The sequence below is a fragment of the Passer montanus genome, unplaced genomic scaffold, assembly GCF_014805655.1.
Source record: "Passer montanus isolate IOZ18808 unplaced genomic scaffold, ASM1480565v1 scaffold99, whole genome shotgun sequence".
In the NCBI taxonomy this organism is placed as follows: Eukaryota; Metazoa; Chordata; class Aves; order Passeriformes; family Passeridae; genus Passer; species Passer montanus.
The window spans coordinates 43,230-64,729 of record NW_024375367.1 but is presented as its reverse complement, the minus strand read 5'-3'; the positions used below and the strand labels follow the sequence as shown (position 1 = coordinate 64,729).

General features: G+C 38.9%; 1 protein-coding gene across 2 annotated transcripts; it reads right to left on the bottom strand.

Annotated features, from left to right (window-relative positions):
• Positions 1 to 60: 60 nt before the first annotated feature.
• Positions 61 to 21,055, bottom strand: PROSER1 (proline and serine rich 1). Of its 2 annotated transcripts, none has more exons than XM_039696599.1 (13): positions 20,926 to 21,055; positions 17,715 to 17,780; positions 16,940 to 17,008; positions 16,391 to 16,485; positions 14,092 to 14,185; positions 13,518 to 13,628; positions 12,696 to 12,779; positions 11,719 to 11,797; positions 9,394 to 9,489; positions 9,230 to 9,274; positions 5,213 to 6,974; positions 4,431 to 4,578; positions 61 to 378 (listed from the first exon to the last, which is right to left on the bottom strand). In XM_039696599.1, the coding sequence occupies exons 1-13, from the start codon at positions 20,968 to 20,970 to the stop codon at positions 373 to 375; spliced, it is 2,700 nt and encodes an 899-aa protein (XP_039552533.1). In that variant the 5' UTR covers positions 20,971 to 21,055; the 3' UTR covers positions 61 to 372. The 2 variants fall into 2 exon arrangements, with proteins under 2 accessions (XP_039552533.1, XP_039552532.1); XM_039696598.1 differs by lacking the exon at positions 61 to 378 and adding an exon at positions 1,557 to 3,159.
• Between the last annotated feature and the right edge of the window lie 445 nt (positions 21,056 to 21,500).

The window sequence follows — 21,500 nt, the reverse complement described above, 5'->3', positions numbered from 1 at the left end:
AAAGCACTTGAAAGAAACATTGAAACTTGTTTGCAAACACAATCCCGGTATGTTCTTAAGTTGTTGCAAAAAAGATTTTATTTCGAGGAACACTTCACCATACCGTATCTATGCAGGCCGTCAGTACACACAAAACAGAGCAGTAACAGGCAACTTGAACAGTGAAAAAAATCGGTCCAGAATTAAAATCATACAGCAAGAGCCCTTTCCTGGCACAGGCTCAGCTTAAGGTGGTTTGCCTCAGGAGCAGACATTTCCTTGGCTGTCTAAAAATGGTGCTCAAGTAAGCATGAAAGAGCTCAGGATAAATCACTCCCTTCAGAAATTCCAAGGCTGGGTCACAGCAGTTTGCTGCAATGCAGAACACAGACTCTATTCCTGAAGAGGAAAAAAATTAATAAAAAACAATTTTACATCAGGAGAAATATTTCAAAAATTGAATTTTAATCCTAACCAGTGGAGAGTTCATTTACAAAATCCAGCTCCAGTAAGATTCAGTAAGAACCAGACAGCCAGACATAAGAACTTTACAATTAAACATTTCTTAACCTATTCACTTGTCTAAGACTGATGGGAGCATCAAATACTCTTCTCTGCTAAAGGGGCTGGACAACACCCAGTAACTACATTGCAGGAGAAGAGCATTTAACGCAGTGCATTTCACTACTTCTCACCTGTTTTCATTTGGAGAAACACAGCTTGAGTCTCTTCAGCATCTCCGAGTTGTCCAGTGCTCAGACAGGAACCCCACACCCCATAACCATTCAACAGATATTTTTAGAAACAGAGGCACAAAGTGCTTACTTTCTGACAAAACAGTATTCCTTGCTTTTGACTACAGGGTGACGTGAATTAGTTCAAACTAATTGCTTAATGGGGAAACTAGAATTAAAAGACTCAGCACCTCAGTAAGGTTACAAAACACTTACTGACTTGGAACTGGATGAATTAGTTCAAACTGATTGCTTGATGGGGAAATTAGAATTAAAAAGACTCAGCACCTCAGAAAGGTTACAAAACACTTACTGACTTGGAACTGGTTTACATTGACATCCAGGGGAGAAAAGCCAATTTGCTCTTAATAAGATACCTGTATCTTTATTTTCTCCAACTCATCTGCTAATCTACAAAGAATGAGTTATGGAAAGAATGACAAGCAGAATAAAATGAAAGATGGTAGAGAACTCTTCCACAGATTACTTAAGTCAAGATATCAATATCCGAGATATCAAATTTAGGAGCAGTTCAGAGTGGAGAATAATGAGACTTTAACAGGTTTCACAAAATAAAAAATGTAAGAACACAATATCTTTTTTAGATTTAACATCATACGTAAGTTTGATTATTAAAATGTCAAAGAATTTAAATTTTTCATCTAAAAATTAAATAGGATATTTCTAATGTCACTCCTTAGGAAGTAAATTTTATAATTTTGGACAGAATTCCTCATCAAAAAGAAACTGCATAAAGCAAGATCAAGATCAGTAGAAGTATCTTAGTAAAAACAAGTTTATTCATTCATATTTTAGGTAAATATGCAAATAGTCAGCAAAGCCTTTTTGCCATGACTGTAAACTTTTTATTTAAAAAAATTATGTTAAAAACCAATACAGTAATTTCCATTAATGTTCTAAAAAAGTTTGTTCACATCTTGAAAGAAAATACATTAGCAACATCTCCCAGCATCATCAATCTTTAAAAAAGTAAAACTCTAGGTGCAGAACATTTCTACAGTGTAGTATCTCTACATTTTAATTTAGTCACATGATTGAATATCATTCATCTCTATTGTCTCTAGACCATGATCAAGAGCATACCTTAAATAGAAGATATTCAATGATGTGTTACACATTGCCACAGATACTAACATTATTAGAAGAGTGCACAACTCAATTTCACTAACAAAGCAAGACCTTTCTATATGCTGCATTGTAACAATTAATTTAGCTATATGCCTTTAAAATCATGTATGTTTTCCAAGGAAAAATACTAAAAAAATCCATGGTCCAAATTCTGCTCCCACTTATATTCACAGGACATGATAAGCACCATCAAGTTGTAGTTTATAGCTGAAAAGCACAAAGAGAACGAGTTTGTTTGTGAGTATAAGGGAGAGAAGAACTTGCCCCATGTCTGTAAACATTCACATAAATCTGCAGTCAAAAGTGCCAGATAGGCAGGCTATCTGCAGTACAATTATTTCATTCAGAGGGGTGCTGGAGGCAAGGAGAATATTATGGAACCTTATTTTAGAGGCAAGTTAAAATGTTTTTATGTACTTTGGAAAGACATATTCTCAGCTAGCTAAACCATACTCCAGTAAAACATAATCCACTTCTACCAAATACAGTACAGCATCATTTCCTAGCTTTTTTGTTCAGACAAAGGAGTACTCAATTCAGCAGCAAGCCCATAACAGTATTTTGAAGCATAAGAAAAACCCCCACATACCTCTGACCTACCCTCCCCTTAACATACTGCTGATGCTAACAGGATATCTTCATACATAGGAAGAAATCATCTGAAAAACCATAAACTGACCTTGATTTGTACACACACAAGAAGTGTGCTTCTAGGCAAAAGGTCGTCTACAGCTTGAATTGTCTAGTTTCAGTCTAGATCTCAGTCTATATTAACCACATATACCATACAAAACATAACAGAAGGATAGGTGCTTATTCACACTATTGAGTATACTTGGTCTCCTTACTCAGCTTGACAGTCAGTTGCCCTATTTACAGAAACATCTGTTTGAATGCTCCTGATCCTGTAAGACACCAAACATTGAACTCTTAAAATTAAAGGAGAGTCAAGGATGCTCAGCAATTCACAGGATCAGACCCTGAATCAAACTGAATGCAATTCACAAATTAAATTTGACATCTGACACAGCCTCCTGGAAACATTTTACCCTCATGTTTTCCCTTTCTTTCCCCAGCTCAGATCATGCTCCCACTATCGCAGAGACAGCCTTGAAAGTGAATAGAATCAGGCTCTGTCAAGCAAACACTGCAGTCTTTATGCATTTACTGGTATTTACTGCCATCCACTCTGGGGCAGACTTGTTTGCAATGAAAATGGTGTTCCTGGTGTTGATGGATAGTTAGCAAAACCTTCAGGCTGAGCGGTATAGTTCTCCAGAGCAGAAGCAGAATGTGCCTTTAAGGAAGATAAGAAGTTAAGAAACAGCACTGATAAAAATAAGGAAACAAAAATCTAAATTAAGCAAAATTTCAGCCACAATACCAGTCCTGCTCAAGCTAAAACAAATGGATTATATTCTAAAGTGTGCAAAGAATAGAGATGAGCAAGGTATCTATACAAAGACGTTAATCTGTAGTGCAACTATTGCTCTGAAATACCAGAGAATGAAAAAAGCAGTTGGATTAAGGGGGAAAACAAAGCAGTGTTAATGGCACCATCTGATTTGGAAAGCACAGCTTAATCAGAAGCTGTAATATTTTAGTGACTCAACTTGCTTTCTCTTCATTGCTCAAGTAAATAAGTGTTAATTTTAGTGAGTGGATCTTATAAATAAGAATAATTACATTCCCTCAATGCAATCTGCATACATTTCTACAGAACAAATAGACTCCTGAGTTGCAAAAGCATGGTCTAGGTGAAGTAACTTGCTTCTTCCAATCCCCTGATATTCAGAAGATATCTGACAATATGCTGCACTTAGACACATGCTTCACTTCAACAACTGATGTGTCACAGAAGAGAGAAAACATTAAGACACTCAGCTCTTTTTTTTAGTATTATGTAGAGAAGGTCAAATTTCTTACAAGAGTCTGTACAGAGGCTGTTTTTAACAAAAGACAAGCTAAACATATAAACACAAAATCTGATGATAGTTTCGGTTAACTTGTGTAGGCTGATGGGTGAAACAAGTGTTTCATGGACAAGAGATGATGAAATTACACATTACCCAAAGCCACTTCAAGCTTATATTACAATTCTATCTGTGGGAACTATCAAGAGAAAGGCACAACCACAACAGACACAAACTCAAGACAATCTGATTACATGTGCAGAGGCACATAACTCACAACAAACGGTCCACAGAAATCTGTAAGTTATTCAAATATCAGACTGGAACTGAGCACAAATTTTGCAACAGTATGATCAGCCAATTAGATTTAACACAAACCCAGCAAAATAATAAATTTGCATTATCTTTTCTTTTGCTTCTTCCGATTTTACAAAGAGTTTTAGATAATGTTTTCATCTCACTTATGCATTGTACACTGACCTTAACAAAGAAGTTAGCACAAGTTGTTTTTTATCATGATCCTTGTAATTAGTTCTCACACAATTTAGGGGTTTTAATAATTTACTGATTTAAACTAATCCCAAAGAGTTAGCAGGCAAGTACATGCTCAAGAGTTCACTGGAAGTAGAACAGTACCAACAAATAGGCACATTACCTGTAGTAGTGCTGACTGTGCAGCTGCACTGTGCTGCAATTCCTGTAAGGAAGATTGCGCGGCACTTTGGGGAAAGCCAGGGATACCAGGGAGAGATAAAAGACCAGGAAAAACTGCATTTCCTGGAGTCTGTAGTCCAGAAGCCAAGCTGAAAGAATGTCAAAATGAGGCTATTATTAGGAACATCTGCACCATGTTTTATTCTGTTTCTCTTTCCATAAGCTTGTATCTATATAAATTACAAAAGCAGTTCTTTTTCTAAATCTCTAAAGGCCAGAATTTATAAACCGAATTCCAGTCTTTACCCACCTAAAAATTATTCATACATACACAAACCAAGATTGTCTGGAACACACCTAAGGGGACTCAAAATGTTTTGTACCTCAACTGTGCTGATAGTTGGCACTCAAAAAAAACTTTACAGACAAGAATTTATGCTGACGACTTCCTTAAAACATCAAAGATATTGGCTGCTATTACCTGTGTGTGTCAATAGATGCCCACATGGAATCCAATCTTGTAAAACCTCACCTGGGAAATAAAATCACTGAGGACCTCACTGGATTAGACTGTCATACCAGGGACTATGAGGCCAACCTATTTAGTCACTACCTTATCAGCTTCTAAAAACATGTTGAAATCTAGTAGTGAGCTAACTTTTAAAAATTATCTGCAATTAGTAACTATGAGTGAAAATATTGTCTACACACCTAAAATAAAATCAGTGTTTTGTTGATGAGAAAAATAAATAGTTCTGACCTCCTCCAAAAACAGTAACATACCCAGCCTGTGCCACAAGTGCAGAGTTGAAGTTTGAGCTAAAGGCCGAGGCAAACCCTGGCAGGACCGGAGCTGGAGATGGGGCTGTGGCAGCTGCCGGCAACGGTGCAACTGCTGCTACTGCAGAGGATGCCTGGAGGCCAGGGAAAGAAGGGAGAGCAGGAGTGACAGAGGGTGTGTTAGAGACAGGAAAACCAGGGAAGGATGGGTTTGATGATCCCAGAGGTCCCTGGGCAACAGAAAAAAGGGAAGGGACAGCACTGGACAAGTTAAGCGAGAAGGGTGGAGCAGAGACTGCTGCGGAGGCGGCGAGTCCTGAGAGCACGGCAGCGGTGGAGCTCACATGGGGGGCGGACACGGCCGAAGCACTTGTAGCCGGAGTGGCCAACAGAGACCCTGGGAGAGTGACGGGCGGGGTCAGTGCTGGGTTACCAGTAAAGGCAAAGTTACTGGTTAGAGACGTGAAAGGAGGAAGTCCATTGAACACGGGGGCAATGGGAGCAGAGGAGCCATGTGGGGCGAGGGGAATGGAAGCCAGAGAACTGGAGTTGTTCAGAGGAGCACTCAAAGAGGAGAGCCCTGACAGTGCTGGATTCAGGGAACCGGGTAAGCTGACGGGCACTGAAGCTGCTGAGGTGTACGCACGCCCGAGCCCTGACAGTCCTAGAGCACCATGAGAAGGGCTGGCTGAATGAGAAGGACCTTTGAAGGCCGACAGGGTAGGACTCATGGGTTCTGTTTTGACCAGAACTGGGATACTTGTGGCAGCTGGGGCTGATGAGAGCTGCTGGTCGGGATTAGTAGGACTTGTGCCATGCAAGAGGGAGGCTGATGAGCCACAGTTGACTGGCATAATTGATGGTGAAGTGGTTAAAGGTGACTGTGTAGGCAATGTGGGAGGAGTGGAACTAGAATTGGCTACAGATGGGGATGGAAGACCTGGAAAAATAGCCAGCCCAGGTGTGGAGGAACGCTGTGTGTTGGGGGTGGCTGATGGAGCGTAACATTTGTTGACAGAGGAAGTGGGAGGGTCAGAGCTTTGATTAGCAAGAGCAGATAAAGAAGCTAGCTCACTTGTCACAGCAGAAGGTAAAGCAGATGAATTGATTAATGAAGTGTCATTTGATGTCAGAAATCCCTTTAAGACAGACAAAATTGGGTTAGGCAAGCTAAGCGAGCCAGGAATGGTAGTGGCAGGAGAATTAGCAATTGTAGATGGAACAGGACTAGAAATCCCTTGGGCATTGGGTGGCAAGGACAAAGGGAGGCCAGCAAAGACCGATGACAATGGAGCAGGATTATTAGCGGAAGCAACTGAAGAGGTTGCAGAGAAAGGGAGGCCAGCAAATGGTGTAGCAGCAGATGCGAAAGCTTCGCTGGGTGCAGGTGTGGCACATGGAGTGGAAGAACCTTGAGGAGCGGGCATAGCAGCAGGGATAGAAGCCAGCCCAGAAAAAACTGAGGGGATCGGGGTAGAGGTTGCAGTGTGAACAGATGTGACAGGGACACCAGGCAATGAAAGGGATTTGATGACAGTAGGGGTTGGGGTGGATGGCTGAGATGTATGGATGGAAGAGGAGACCTGTCCTGGGAAAACAGGAAGGACAGGGGTAGACATGTTCATCCCAGAGATGAGTGGAGTTGCAGGTGCTAATGGATGGCTTATTGCCTTGACAGGTGATGGGGTAGGGACTGGAGTAGCAGCAGGTGTTGAAGGATTAGAACCATGAGGAGTAAAGAGCTGATTCGTTTGTGCAGAAAAAGCTGCAAAGAAACAAAACCAGTAAGAATACTTGAAACTGTCAGAAATGTTTGAAATAAACACAAAAACATTTTATACAGCATTTCAAAATATGATACACAGGCAATAGCTAACACACAATGTCTACATATAAACAATGAACAGCGAGGCCTATGAAAACAAACCAAAAAGGTACACACAAACACATCACACAAATCATACACCATGTGGGCTAACACTCCTTTTTAAAACACTCTGTGACATCTGCTACCTCTTCATGATCTCATGCAGAACAGTTAGAAACTCAAATACACTCCGTAAGAACATCTAAGTGATACAGGTAAACACCCTCCCTCTGGTCCCTAACATTTGGCAGTACCCAAATCAGATCTAATATTCCATCAGCATCAGATCACCTGGGCTCCTCTGCATCCACTCTCACTGAAGGTCAGAATTTCCTTCAGAACCAGTTAATTCAATGTATCCTGATTTCAGAGAAGTTTAGTCAACAACTGAAGAAAGCTGATTTCAGGTGCTTGTAGTTTTCTCTCCTTCAAAATCAGGTCATTCTCTTCACTGTGCTTCCTTCAGATTTTGATTCTAAGAAGGTACACTTTGAAATTCATGTATCACACTACAGTATTAAACTAACATTGGCACTTGACTTTATCGAAAAGTACTTCTAGAAGTCTTTAGTTAGGTGTCTGTAATAAAGGCAAGCACCTGCCACTAAAAGTACCAGCTTGTGTCAATCCTACAAAGTAAGTTAAGAGACATCAGTCAAGCTGCAGGAAAACAGGCAGGCTCACTGTTAATGGGGAGGTGGAAGTTAATGGAAAGGAGCTGCATTTATGAACACTGGCATGTCAAGAGTCTCGATATGCCTGCCTCTAGTTTCCTGTGGAACATGAATATGTTAATAAATCATTCCTCTCAAACAACCCTTGTGCTTTATTTAACTTTTGGAATAATCTGTTCAAATGTAAGCAAGACACTCATCCAACCAGTCAAACTCACCACCCATAACTCTCTAGCAGCCTACATGTCTCTCTTGCCTGATTTCTACACATAATTCTACACACAAATCCAGAAAATTATTATTTAATATCCTGGACCTAAGTTCATTTGACCAACTCCTATTTTGTGTATGTTGAAACTCTAAAACAAGTAAATCTGCCAAAAAACTATTTCCTTTGACATACTCTTTTCAAAAAAGCCACAGACTGCCCAGCTCTGGATTGTGTTGTTTTCTCATTCTATTTCCAAGCTGAAGACTCGCCTAAAGATAACAGTTATTCAATCCTGACAGCTGAGATAATCATGAATGAAATACAGCTGCAGTAGAATCCAGAGCTGAACTTTTCCTAAGAGAATGTTTCATTCCTTACACTGTATTTATTTAGCTGTATGAACTAACTTTGTAAAAATACATGCACACTTAGAGAAGGGTATACAAGAATGAAGTGATTCTTCAAAACATTTCTGTAGAACCATCCCTGGACATAGAGAAGGAAAGACAAAACATGACTTTTTTTTGGTCCCTAGGAATATTTACAGTAGCTAAACTTATCACAGTCATTTTATCTATATGCAGTATTTGCTAATATGCCTGACTCAATGGTCAGTAAATTCTCAGTCTGTCAAATCTAATAACATGTTATCAAAGCGTTTTTATAAGTAGTTCCTAAGAGGATTATTTTGCTTTGTACCAAGTGTGCAAAGCACCACACAAATAACAACAGTTTAAAAATACACTATTGTCCTGGTAAAAAGAACAGGATCTTACAGGGTAAGATGAAAGTGCAGGAGACATAGCTGGATCTAACACTCTGGGATAAGACATTCAAAAATCTCTAAATCTCTCTTGTATTCCTACCTTCTTATTGCAACTGATCTATGAAATTAAAATGTCAATGAGTTTTCCAACAGATATCCAGAATTTTAAAAATTGCAAAGATTTACTGAAGTATTTAAGTGCATGAACATTGTGAATGGTATTTTGATTTAGTTTGTAATATGATTTCCTCACATACTTATAAAGAATATAAAAAACTTTGATAAGCGAACACACAAAAGAATGAATTTTAATGTTTCAATGCTTCTAAGTACAAATGTCTGATGATCTTTTTTCTCCCCTCTCAAGAGATTCTATTCCACATACTTAGTGGCTGCATACTTGGAAGCTTATGAAGATCCCACTAAACAAGTTGTTAACATTTTCTGAACAAATAACAAAGATACAATACACACAAAAATCCCCTGTGGATTTGCAATTTACCTTGATTTTGGGAAGGTTTTGCCTGGCTGGAAAGGTCCTCATTTTCTAAACAGAGAACAGCAGCTTGTTATTGAAAGGCAAATGAAACTCCAGCAGTGAATGCCCACTCCCAGAACGAACCAGGAAATACAGCATGAATATTTTTAAAGATATGCATGCTTTACCTGATACCGCTTGATTAGCAGTGTATGGTGGAGGAGCTGGTAAGCCTGGAGCTATGACATTGGCCATTGGAACTAAGCCAGCATTGTTGTAAGCACCTAAAATAACAAAGGCAATACACATCCCTGTTGTCAGAAGAATCTGTATCTAGATGAACCAGTAAGCATCTTCACCTTTAAAAAAATATTTTCAACACTGTAAGACATTCCTTCATCAAAAAGCTAGACCAGTTAATTATCCAGGCTGGATGTTGGCTTTTGCCAATGTCTGCCTGAAGGCCATGCATTGTGATCCAAATTTTACTAAGGGCAATTCTCTTAAGAGAGCCTGAAAAAAAAGTTTCAATTTCTTCCAGTTCCATTTTGCCTGAAAAAACTCAAAGGGGAGGAGTAATACAGTGTCTGCAGCATCATTGGTTCCTTTCTTATTCCTAATTTAAAGGCTGTTGCAACTCCTTCTTCAGCATTAAAGCTGGACAAACAAGGGAGCCAAACACAGATCAGTAACCATCACCCTTTAACACTAGCCAGGAAATTCTGAGAAAAAACAATCCTTCTCAAATACTTAACTTAGTATTCTTCAATATTTCTTTAAATGTTAAGAAATTCAAGTGGGTTAACAAAGTATTTTAATATAAAATTCTTACAGCAATTAACATACTAAATATATCTTTTTTCCTCTGTTATTTTTCGGAGCAACTGAAACAGTTGTATTGCTGTGGTATACAGTTCTGATGAAACACATCTGAATTTAAATTGCAGGAAGATAAACACATTTTACAGTGGCCCTGAATTAATAGTTTAAGAGCATAAGAACTCGGGCTTCATGGGAAAAGGTAGCACTTGAACAATACTCAAAGTGCACTAATTTGTCATATAGAAGTCCTTTCTGATTTCATACTTTCATAGTAATTCCACCTGATGCCAAGATTTCTTGCACAACTCTTGCCTGAAAATCAGAAAAGCAACTAATAATCACTGTAGCACTCAGCAAGGAAATGCTCAAGAGGCAAAAAACAATTCAGCACCACTGACTGAAAACAATCACATTCAATAGTTTCAGGTCAGCATCTGCAATCTCATTAAACTCATACATACACATATATATAATTTCACCAGTTATGAGTTCTGTTGTCACAAGAGCTTTCTTAAAACACATGTTGCAGCCTAGTAAGGCCCTGAAATCTCTAAAGCACTTTCATATCCTAAAACTGTATTAATATTTCTATCCTGCCGCAGGCCAAATTTTGTGCTTTAAGGTACTTTGGATAGGATTTATTCAATATAAATTTGATTTAGTCTGCAAGTTTCCTGCACAGTTTCTTCAGAACAAGTAATTTTCTGGGCATAAATAATCAATCAGTCTTATTTTAGCCACTAGTAGTGCCCATTTTTCTAAAATGACTATAAAACGACTTGCACACATCAAGTTGATTAGATGACAGCCTTCAGCATGCTTGATAGGAGTTCTGCTTCACTTTCTTATCAACTCCCTGAAAAACTCTCTGAAATCCAAACATGAATGAAATGCAAGTGTCCTAACCCGAGCACTCCTTGTGTTGTAGTACAGAATTTCAAGATTAGAAAAGGCTTTCAGCTGCCTGCCAGACCTGAATCTGACTACTTTTAAGTATTCTAAGCTTTCTTCCAAAGAAAGAGCAATTGCCTTGCCCCCTTCCAAAAATCTCTTGAGTCTAACAATTGATGCAGCAAAGAGAGGAGCTTACGAATAAAGGCTCAACCTTACTTAAGGCACTAGGCTAGAAATAGAGCAATGGCAGGGAAAAGCAATCACTATTTCCTTTCTGAGACTGAAATCTACTTTTCTTTTAGGAAACTGTTTACTCTCCATTATGATGGACCAAAGGCAAAACTGAAGGCAAGTGAGAAACAGATTACAACCCTTCAGCATGTTCCTACAAAGTTCCACTTAATTCAGGGCCGTGGCTGACCATATCCCAAGTTGGGTTCTACAGCAACAAGTCAGACTTGTCAAGCCAAAGCCCAAGCCTTGGCCAAATGTTACAACAAAGCCAAAGCCCTTGTCTTGTTTAACATGAACAATACTTCCCATAAATTAAATATTTTGTAATCAGAACAGGATTGTGAATTTTTCTTATGGATGTTGGAAAAAGAAGTCAGTATATTCCTCTTTTTATCAATTCTGCTGTCATGAAAGAAAAGGCAGAAACCAGTACCTAGAGCATGCTCAGGGAGCAGAAGCCAATTTCAGATATGACCATGGTCAGAGAAACCAACACTTGACACATTGCTTAAAAGGCAAATGCACAAACAATAGCATCAAGCTAGAACACATAGAAACCTTACTTGGTGCAATAGTTGCATGTGGCCGACATGGTGGGATGGGGTATGGAACTGGTTTGTGTGGATTGTACGTTGATGGAGCCTACATAAACAAAAAACAAATGGAAAAAGCAATAGTGAGAGCATTCGATAATGTTTCTCAGACAAAGAGCTAACATTCAGATACTACTACAGACAGGCATTCTTTCCTACAAATATAGGTGCTATAAATTTTTTTCATAATATCCATAGTGACTGCAAGTCTTTCTGAAAAGAGTGAAACAAACTTCACTAGGATATCTTTAGATTTTCATAGAAAACTGAGCACAAGTGGGAAAGGGAGCTCCTTTCTGCCTTGCAGTTCTCATATTCTGCAGTCTTGGACTGGCTTCTCATTTTAGAGGTTTAGCACATTTAAAACTAGCAAATATTTCTGAAGGTACCTACTTTTAAAAAATCACACAGCTTTGTGGGAAGCATCTCATAACAGAAGTGATAATAAAACATTTGGACAATACTTCAGAGTAGCAACAGGTTCACTGAAAGGTTGTCCCACATGCTTCAAAATTTTGAAATACAGATCAGCTGTGTTGTTAAGAAACAAGAACTTCTTTCTAAGGCACTGCTGTAATTCAAGTTTCAAAGATGAAGGCATTTTCTGTGTTTATGTGAGAAATCCTCAGAGAGCAGCTAGTGATGGATTACCAAAAATGCTCTTCGTTTTCTCTTCTGCAACTGTAATTTTAATTGTCTTCAAATGTACAAACATTGTATCCAGCAGAGAATCTTCCCCCTCTACACATAAAAACTAGAGCTCATTTTTCAAGTTAAATAAAAACATACTAGGTCATATTCATTATAGAAGTTTAGCTTCAATTAAATTGCTGCTCTACAGACTTCTTGCAACACAACAGCATTGTATAAAAAAGCCTTGTTGAATTGGCTGGTAGTTGTTTTGGGGGTTTTTAAAGGGTCATTTATTTATTAAGTTTTACACATACTGGTTTGGATGGTCCAAGTATACGGGCTGCTATTCCTTTTCCTTCATTAGTACATTCTTCTGTGTCCTTTTTGATAGGGGTTCCCTGAAACAAAAGAAAATTAAACCAAGCATTAATTTAGAAGCAAACCTTGCTGTACGATTTCACCATATTTTATTTTTTTTCTGAACTACATTTGAGTTTTTGAACATTCTGAAAGTAACCATGTTTGTCAGGAAAAAAAACCAACCCAACTAACTGCTATAGGCTTGTAAAGAAATGATTAAGAGCATTCCAATAGCTTGGTTTATAACACTGAGGTTTTGTAAAGAGAGACGTTTTAAACAGTGCATGTTGATGATGGAATTCTGCATTTTGATTTGTGGACATGATGACATTAATTCCAGTTAATTTTGCTGTCCCTTAAGTGTTCACAGGAAATGCTTGACATGCTGAAGAGCCACACTGAGATTAGCAGTAGTACTGTAGTGACCATACTAGGTCACCTTATCAAACCTACCAGCAAGCCTCTCAACACCTCTCCTGATTCTGCCAAATACTGCTGGAGTTTACAATGTTTTCCTGATATGAACAATGTCTTATTTGTGACATTGTTCAGGTAATCTTTACCTGAAGCAGCATAGAAAGAATGGGCAAATAAGAATAATGCAAGTTCCCTATAAATGTGGAAGGGGGTTAAACAAACAAACAAACCCAACAAATGTACTTTGGTTTTGATTCCACTCCTCCTTCCATGTATATGAATTCTGGGTTTGCTGATACTGCAATAAATCTTAAAGCAAAGTTCATTTGTGAAAAGCAAAAGCATAGGATCATGCTTACTGGAAAAATTCCATTTATGCGGCTTGGTTTGCCCTTGGGATAAGGATTGCCAGGAATCATGCCACAGGATGATATCATAGCATGAGGAGCCTTACAACCTGTTTTTGAAGCCTGCAAAATAATCAAGAAAGAACATAATTTGCTATCAAATTCAATGCTCTAAAGAAACTAGTTACTATTTCATGACATTTAGACTGCATGAATCAACCTACACGGAACAACTGAAGTCTGTGTCTCAAGTCTTATTCCAAATAATCCAAATAGTGTAAACGTCTACCAAAGCCTCTCTCTGTTTACACTGAATTTGGGCTTAAGCACTTGGTGTTCTCTAAAACGAAACACAAACTGTTTCCTCCAGCACTAGTTGCAATTCTGTATCCCTTTTTCCATACGTTCCTAATGCCTGACAAAAGCTTCTCCTTTTGTTGCACATGCTCTTACCTTTTTGCAGTTGCTTGTTTCAGCTTGTCTTACACCAGCAGCTCCCAGAAATCCTCATGCTAAGCCATGACTCCACAATGACCACACAGACACAATCCTAACAGAACCAAGGATATTAGCTTATCTTGATTACCTGTTCAAGAATTCTTCTGCATCTTTTCTTCTCTGACATATTAATTCTGAACAGATCTTCAATCAGACGATAATTCTGAGCATCGACAATGTTGCTGTAAGGACATTGACAGACAATTACTGCCATTCCACTTGCATAAGCTGAAACAATGCACCATTGAAAAGTGACCCACACTTAGCCACTACCCAAAAGCACATTAAAAAAACATAATTAGTTCAGATCATAATATTACTATTATTAAAGTACAAATCCTAGGCTTAAATATGGACTTCAATACCTGTAAGTAAAACATGGTATTAGAACTAAATATCAATACAGAATAATGGATGATGATGTCTAAACTTTATTTCAAGAGTAAGTATGTAGAATAAATGAATTTTGCATCACAACAGTGATGCCTTGAGACTCAAGGCATCAAAAGTTCACTAGAAAGCTTTATCACTACTAACACACAATTCCTAGCACAGCAGAAAACCAGTAGCTACTCAATTTGCCACTGTTTCTTGCCAGTCTGGTGGAAAAACAAGTTTTCATCTAATTTAATTTAGGATGAAAAAGATAATTCCTGGTAAATTTCTCTAAGTTCTGCAGAGTTAGTGAAAGCCTTCATATAGTTCCAAAATGTACTCCTCCTCTCTCCTCTTCCTCAAACAACACTAGACACACCAGAGAACAAAATATGTGACTATAAGGAGAGACTAATGCCTGCTTCTATCCAACTTATTCAAAATTCTGACCAATTTTTTTACCAGCACTTCTCTATCAAATATTACCCGTACCATCCAAACTACTGGAAATACAATACAGTACCAAAAAGGGGGATTCCTCAAAGAAGGATATTAAACAGAAATTAAATCAGCAAAACATTGAATGAAGACATGAAAAACACCTAAAAGAATAGTATGAATGAGCTTTCAGCTTTGTTCACTATTTCTGATTAATGAAGTAAGCAGTGCATAGATTTGGGTTAGGATTTACAATCATGACTCCATTACTTTGCTTTAGTACTGTAGAAATTCTACAGCCAAGGAAGTTATTGTGCTTTCCCTCCACATCAGCTGAAGTGTAGCAATTGAAGAGTCCAAGGGCTCCAGTCTCATTACAAGAAGGTAACAGGTTAGTCTTGTGTGTCACTAACTTTCCTTTGGCTATCGTGTTTTGGTTTGGTTTGAAATAGACTAGGAGCATTGACATGGCACCCTTAAACTCAACTCCTAAAGCAAAACCATGTCTGTATCCTCAGTCTTAACCGTTTTACGGATATTTGTACCATGAAATTATATACCCAGGAAGTTCAAGCAGGCAGTAAGACAGCATTCACAGGGAAGGCAGATATTCTTAAAGCAAAAAAATCCCTAAATAACCAAAAAAAGAGAATATTTTATAAAATGAAAATCCCCTGAACCAAGCAGAAGAGTTCCATTTTAAATATGTGTAATAGATCCTTTGAAGCAGCTCTGTTCACTAGGAAAACCCTAACTTTCTCTGTAAATAAAAATTTAGAATATCTATTTTCTTTATAGAAAATAGATTTGTCAGTTTATGAGATCTATTTATTTAACTCATTTCTACAAATGTAATATTTAGAGGACTTTTCAAAAAAGGGTCAATTCCCAGAATTTCCTGGTCTCAAGTCTTCTGGATTTCAGTGAGCAGAGAAATAAGGTTAAAGCTCTCTTTGTTCTCTATAACATTTGAAGACCACAGTAAAAACACCATCAAAAGTGCAAGTCTTCCAGCAGGCAGAAGCTCATATAGCAGCAAGAACTATGGAATTTTCCACAATCTATAATCATTGGTTGGAAGGACCTTAAATATCATCTAGCTCCAAAGCCCCTTCAGGTGAGCAGAGGGACCTCTTATTCAGGTTGCTCAGAGCCCCATCCAGCCTGGCCTTGAACATTTTCAGGTATGGAAACTTCTCCAGACAACCTGTGCCAGTGCCTCACCATCCTCACAGCAAAGAATTTTTTCCTAATATCCACTTTAGATCTACTCTTTTTCAGTATGAAGCCATTCCCCCTTGTCCTGTCATTACACTCCAGTTCTCTTGCAGGGTCCCTTCAGGTACCAAAAGGCTGCAATTAGGTCACCCTAACTCGTTCCAGGCCGAACAAACCCAATGCTTACTTCTACAACATCTGCTTCTAATTATTACTTTAAACAGCTCCATCAGTAATGGATCTCTGCTTTACCTTAACCAGGCACAGTGCTTCCTTCTAAGAGATCTAAAGTTTTATGTCCTCAAACATGAGCCAAACCAATACAAGTTAAGGAACACAGCAGAAGAGATACTTACGAAGCTAAGATTTCAAGGGCAATAAGTTTATCTTTACTGAAGGTGAAGCAGTTGAGAATATTAACCATTTTTGATGCTGGAACTGCCACTATTTTCTGATAAGAAAAAAAGAAAAAAGTGTGTATAAAATAAAACAGCACAAGTATTTTAAACTCAGAATACAATTCAGTAACAGCTTCATATGGTATATGTCAGTAAACTTTTAATAGCCTCTCCCTCCCACTGGGAAGGAGACTGTACAATAAATTATGAACAAGCACCTCCAAAAAGCATTCACCAAAAGCAAAGAAATAGGAGAGTTAACAAGAGTTAGAAAGGGTTACTTCTCCTTCTGTGATACACAGGAAAGTAAAAGTCACTTTAGTCAGAAAAGATACCCCAATTAGAAGTATGAAATTGCATAGCTTGGTACCACTGAAGGAGATGAAGAAGAAACTTTGAAGATTTTGAAGGGTATATTGACTCATCAGTTAAAAAGTAGGTGTCATAAAATTAAACTGACATTAAGAGAGCAAATTTATTCCACAAGATCATGTCACAAGAACTTACATGTTGTAAAGCCTTTATTGCCTTAAGCTGTGGTTCTGCCCAGGAGAAGTATCTCAGTAATTCAACAACCTGCAACAGTAAGGCCTTCCATTAAACTTTCAGGTATTTTAAAAATGTATGCTAACAGCATCAATATGACCTCTCCACTTTTGCAGCACATTGATATAATGCTAAAAAACATGTTTGTGATGGCTGATTGTCAGTGCCTACCAGCATCTAATCCTCTATTACTTTCTAAGTAAGCACCTAAAATTTCTATTTTATGAGATGAAAATACTTAAAACATTTACTTTCTGATATATACTTGCACATATAAATAACAATACCGCTGTATTAGAATAAGGGAAAAAAATAAAATAAATCAATATCTCTGAAAAAGCTTATCAACTATCAGGATCCCAAACAACATATTCCCAAGTATACACCAAAAAAAGCCAGCAGGAAAAGAAAGAGGAAAAAGAAAATCTACATATTATCATGTTATACATTATCTCTATTTAGACAATACACACAAAACAATTATAAATTCTATTATGATAAATTTATACAACTTTCCAGACACAAAAAGAATGAAAATGTAGTGATTTTTATGACAAAGCAACTTAGAACTCTTTTTAATAGTGTCATGCTGATGTGATAACAAGGAATTAAATCTCCTCAATAAATATGAAACGCTAATATGATCAGCCTCAGTATGACTCAAGACAAACTCTGTGTATTACTGAATATACAAAAACAACAGCTCCCATTAAACCCGTAACAGTGTTGACTTTACCTGTTCACTGGAAAAGTATCCATGAACATATTCAATAGCTTTTAATTTGTACTCAGTCAATACAGCCTAAAAGATATAGAAAAAAAAGGATGCACGATTAGTGACTCAAAAATCATAATTATAGCACAACCATCTGCTAATCTATTAATCTAAAATCTGCCCCTACAAAGTGACATTTGTATCAATTACATTGCAGCATTTTGAAGTAACAGTGTATTTCTTAGACAACTGAGAACATTGAAAAGCAGGAAGAAGTGATTTAATTCTTCTGTTAAAAAATACTCATTGTTTTATTTACTTGATTTTGCTTTTTCATTGTTGCTTATAACTGCGCTGAGAGAACACCATCACTCTTCTTTTTGCTCCAATGATTTACATCAACTTAAACAAGATAATGCAGTTGATGATTCAGGCAATTACTTTGTATGGCACTTGTAAACTAACTGACAAAGTATTTTACTTCAGTGACTTTATGAAGAAATTGGATAACGAGTCTATACAGACAGAATTAAATATAAAACAAAGCTTGGCCCAGAGATGGATACTGTCTTATCACTATCCTTATGGGTTCCAAGTTTTAACATGCAGTCATACCAAACAAACAAAGCACAGTACTTCAATGCAGCACTACTGGCCTTTTGACTCAGTGGCCAGACAGTTGTGTTGATAACCATGTGAGCTGTCTAACAGCCAGGACTTCCTCCCTCCCCTGTACCCAGCCCTGTGTGACAGTACAAGATGTAAAGAAGACAGCTAACAGCTGAATTCCTGCCCCAAGACAGTGAAAACACCTTTCTTCCATAGTTTCCAAGTCCCCTGCTAGATCTCATGTATTCTCAAACTACCTTTAGCTTTACCCACACACCCACTTCTATTTTCCTCCCAACAACCCTCTTCCTTTCTGTACCTCATTAAGAGACAAACTACCAGACACACTGAAGTCACAGGGGAGAAAGAATTTCTGCCTTTATGCTCATTTTTTTTCTATTCCTTCCTCCTCCTCATATGTTTTGGAAAAAAGCATGGTATGTCTTTTTTTACTGAAATAAATGTTACTTTCCCTTCTTAAATCAACAACTTAATGACTTTATAACAAGAGTACAAACAGAAAGCACTGCTATGCATATTTATGGAAGGAACAAACAAACAAAACCCCCAAAGTTTATTTTGCTAGTACTTGTAAACAGTCATACAGGGAAAAACAGAAGTAAGCTACACATGAAGGCATTTAAATAATTGTTCCTGTTAACTGTAGGACTGAAAATGGAACATGCCAACACAACAAACTTGTAAATCACATAATAAAGAAGGTTCTACGACAGAGCTAAAAGTGAAGCTTAAACAAAAACATAGCAACAAAGACACAAAACCAGCATTTGGACAATGAATGTTACACCACAGCAGCACAACTATTAGGAACACACACAGCACTGGTCCTTAGATCAACAGGGAGTTGGAATACAGGAATACAAGCAGATAGCATAGAGGAAACACAATTGCCTAAAATCACATGCCTAAAGCCTTTTGTCTGAAGTCTTTAGTAATCACAGAGTGTATTCTGAAGGACTGCACTGCAGTAATATAATTGAAACGTTACTCCCTCCCACCACCAATCATCAGAGAAAACATTCATGTACTAGTTGTTCCTTGATTTTTTTTGTGGTCCCCAGATTTTTCACAAAAATTCATAAGGTGGGAGGGAAGTCCACACCCTGAAATATTGTCTTAGATTGTCTTGGTTTTAGCTATTTTATGTTTGATTTTTTTTTGTGGTCCCCAGATTTTCCATACAAATTCATAAGGTGGGAGGGAAGTCCACACCCTGAAATATTGTCTTAGATTGTCTTGGTTTTAGCTATTTTATGAAAGAGACCTTATGATCATGACCTTACGCAAAAATATAGTTGTGATAAGAAAAACACTCCTGGGGCTTCTGACTTAGATTGTCTTGTTTTTAGCTATTTTATGACCATGACCTTATGCAAAAATATAGTTGTGATAAGAAAAACACTCCTGGGGCTTCTGATAAACAGTTTTATACCTCAATATGGTTTTATACCTTGATATATTGTAAAATAATAACACTGCAATTGCACCCATCACTGCCTCATGCCGAAGAGAAACTGAACTGAAACTCAACTCCAGTACCCAAGTCCAAATAAAGGACATTTACCTCTCCTAGACAAACCAACACAACAAAAAATTCTACTTAATACAAAAATGCTATGGAATGCTGTTGCACCACGAGGAAATCCCATCTGAAACAAGCCCTTCCTTGTCACACCAAGACACCTTCAGCAGGCAAACTGTTCTACTGTGACACTTAAATAACCTCTGCTTGACTGCAACAAAATACATCGTCCCAAGTTGCTGCTTCCCAGGCAAACCAGAAACATTAATCTCAAAGGTTCTGATTTTTTATCTCCTTCTAGCATTCAGGGAAGTGTGCCAACCACCAGCCTCAAGCTTTCCTCTTAAAATCAGACCACCATGCAGAGAGAAACCCGAGCCCTGCCAGACACGAGGAAGCCCAGGTCTGTATCTCTGCTCCCCACAACCTGCAGTATTTTGTTTGGAGAGTTTTTAAACAGGAGATGAGGAAGCACAGCTCAGAGCAAGCATCAAAAAGCAGGACTGACATCCCAGAGGAAGGAGGTGTGCACACAACACAGTCACTCCTGAACTGTGGGAGACGTAATTTCCAAAAAGGACTACAGAATTCAGCTCAGAAATCAGTGTTCTCACGTCCTGTTTGTGCATTGTACCTCCTAAACCAGCGTATAAAAGGTGGGTACTTCACACTGCCTCCGGACAAGCCAAGCAACCACAGCCCTTCCCTCAAATAAGACATGCCTGGCTAATTTGGTTTTCTCCCTCATCTTCCTTGAAAGTAAAAATGCTGCAGTAACTTTATCCAAGTGCTTATTTCCAATGAGGGCTCAAGATCATCCAGACCCAACCACCCCTGCTATGAGCAGGGACACCTCCCACTAGACCGGGTTGCCCAAGGCCTTATCTCACCCGGCCTTGAACACCGCCAGGACTGGGGCATCCCTGGGCAACCTGTTCCACTGCCTCACCACCTCCACAGCAAAGAATTTCTGGTAAATATCTAAGCTAAATGTCCCCCTCCTTTCGATTTGTAGCCACTACTCCTTGTCCTATAGTCCATCACCAAATGATTAAACTAATACACGAAACGAGAATTTACCTTCCTAATTTCATCCAGCACGGTTTCAAATGATTTCTTATCCATCTTGATTACTGCCGACACTCAAACGCGGAGGAAATACTACTACTGATAAAAAAAAATCCTAAATGTCTTTGAGCATACAGTGGGGAAAAAAAAAGGAATTAAAAAAATAAATAAATAAAAAATGCCGGGCACGGAAGGTGGCCGGGGCTGCCCTCGGCCCCGGGGATGCAGCGCTGCCGCCTCAGCAGCGGCGGACACGGAGACAAAGGCGCCCTCCGGGAGCCGCCGGGTGCGCCGCTCCCCGCGCGTCCCGCGGGCGCTCCGGCGGGAGCAGGAGTCGCGGCGGCGGGAAGGGAAGGAAGGGAGGGAGGGAGGGAAGGGAAGGGAAGGGCGGCAGTGGTGGCCGCCCCGCTCAGCACGCGGCACCGCGGCCCGGGGCGCCCCCGCAGAGCATCGCTCGCGGCGCCGCCGCCCTGCGATCCCGGCGGGCAGAGCCGGGGCGGTGGCGGGCGGCCCCGGGGGCAGGCGGGCCCGGTGAGGAGGGCGGCCCGGGAGCGGCGTGAACCCACAGACAGCGCACCCCCTGCGCC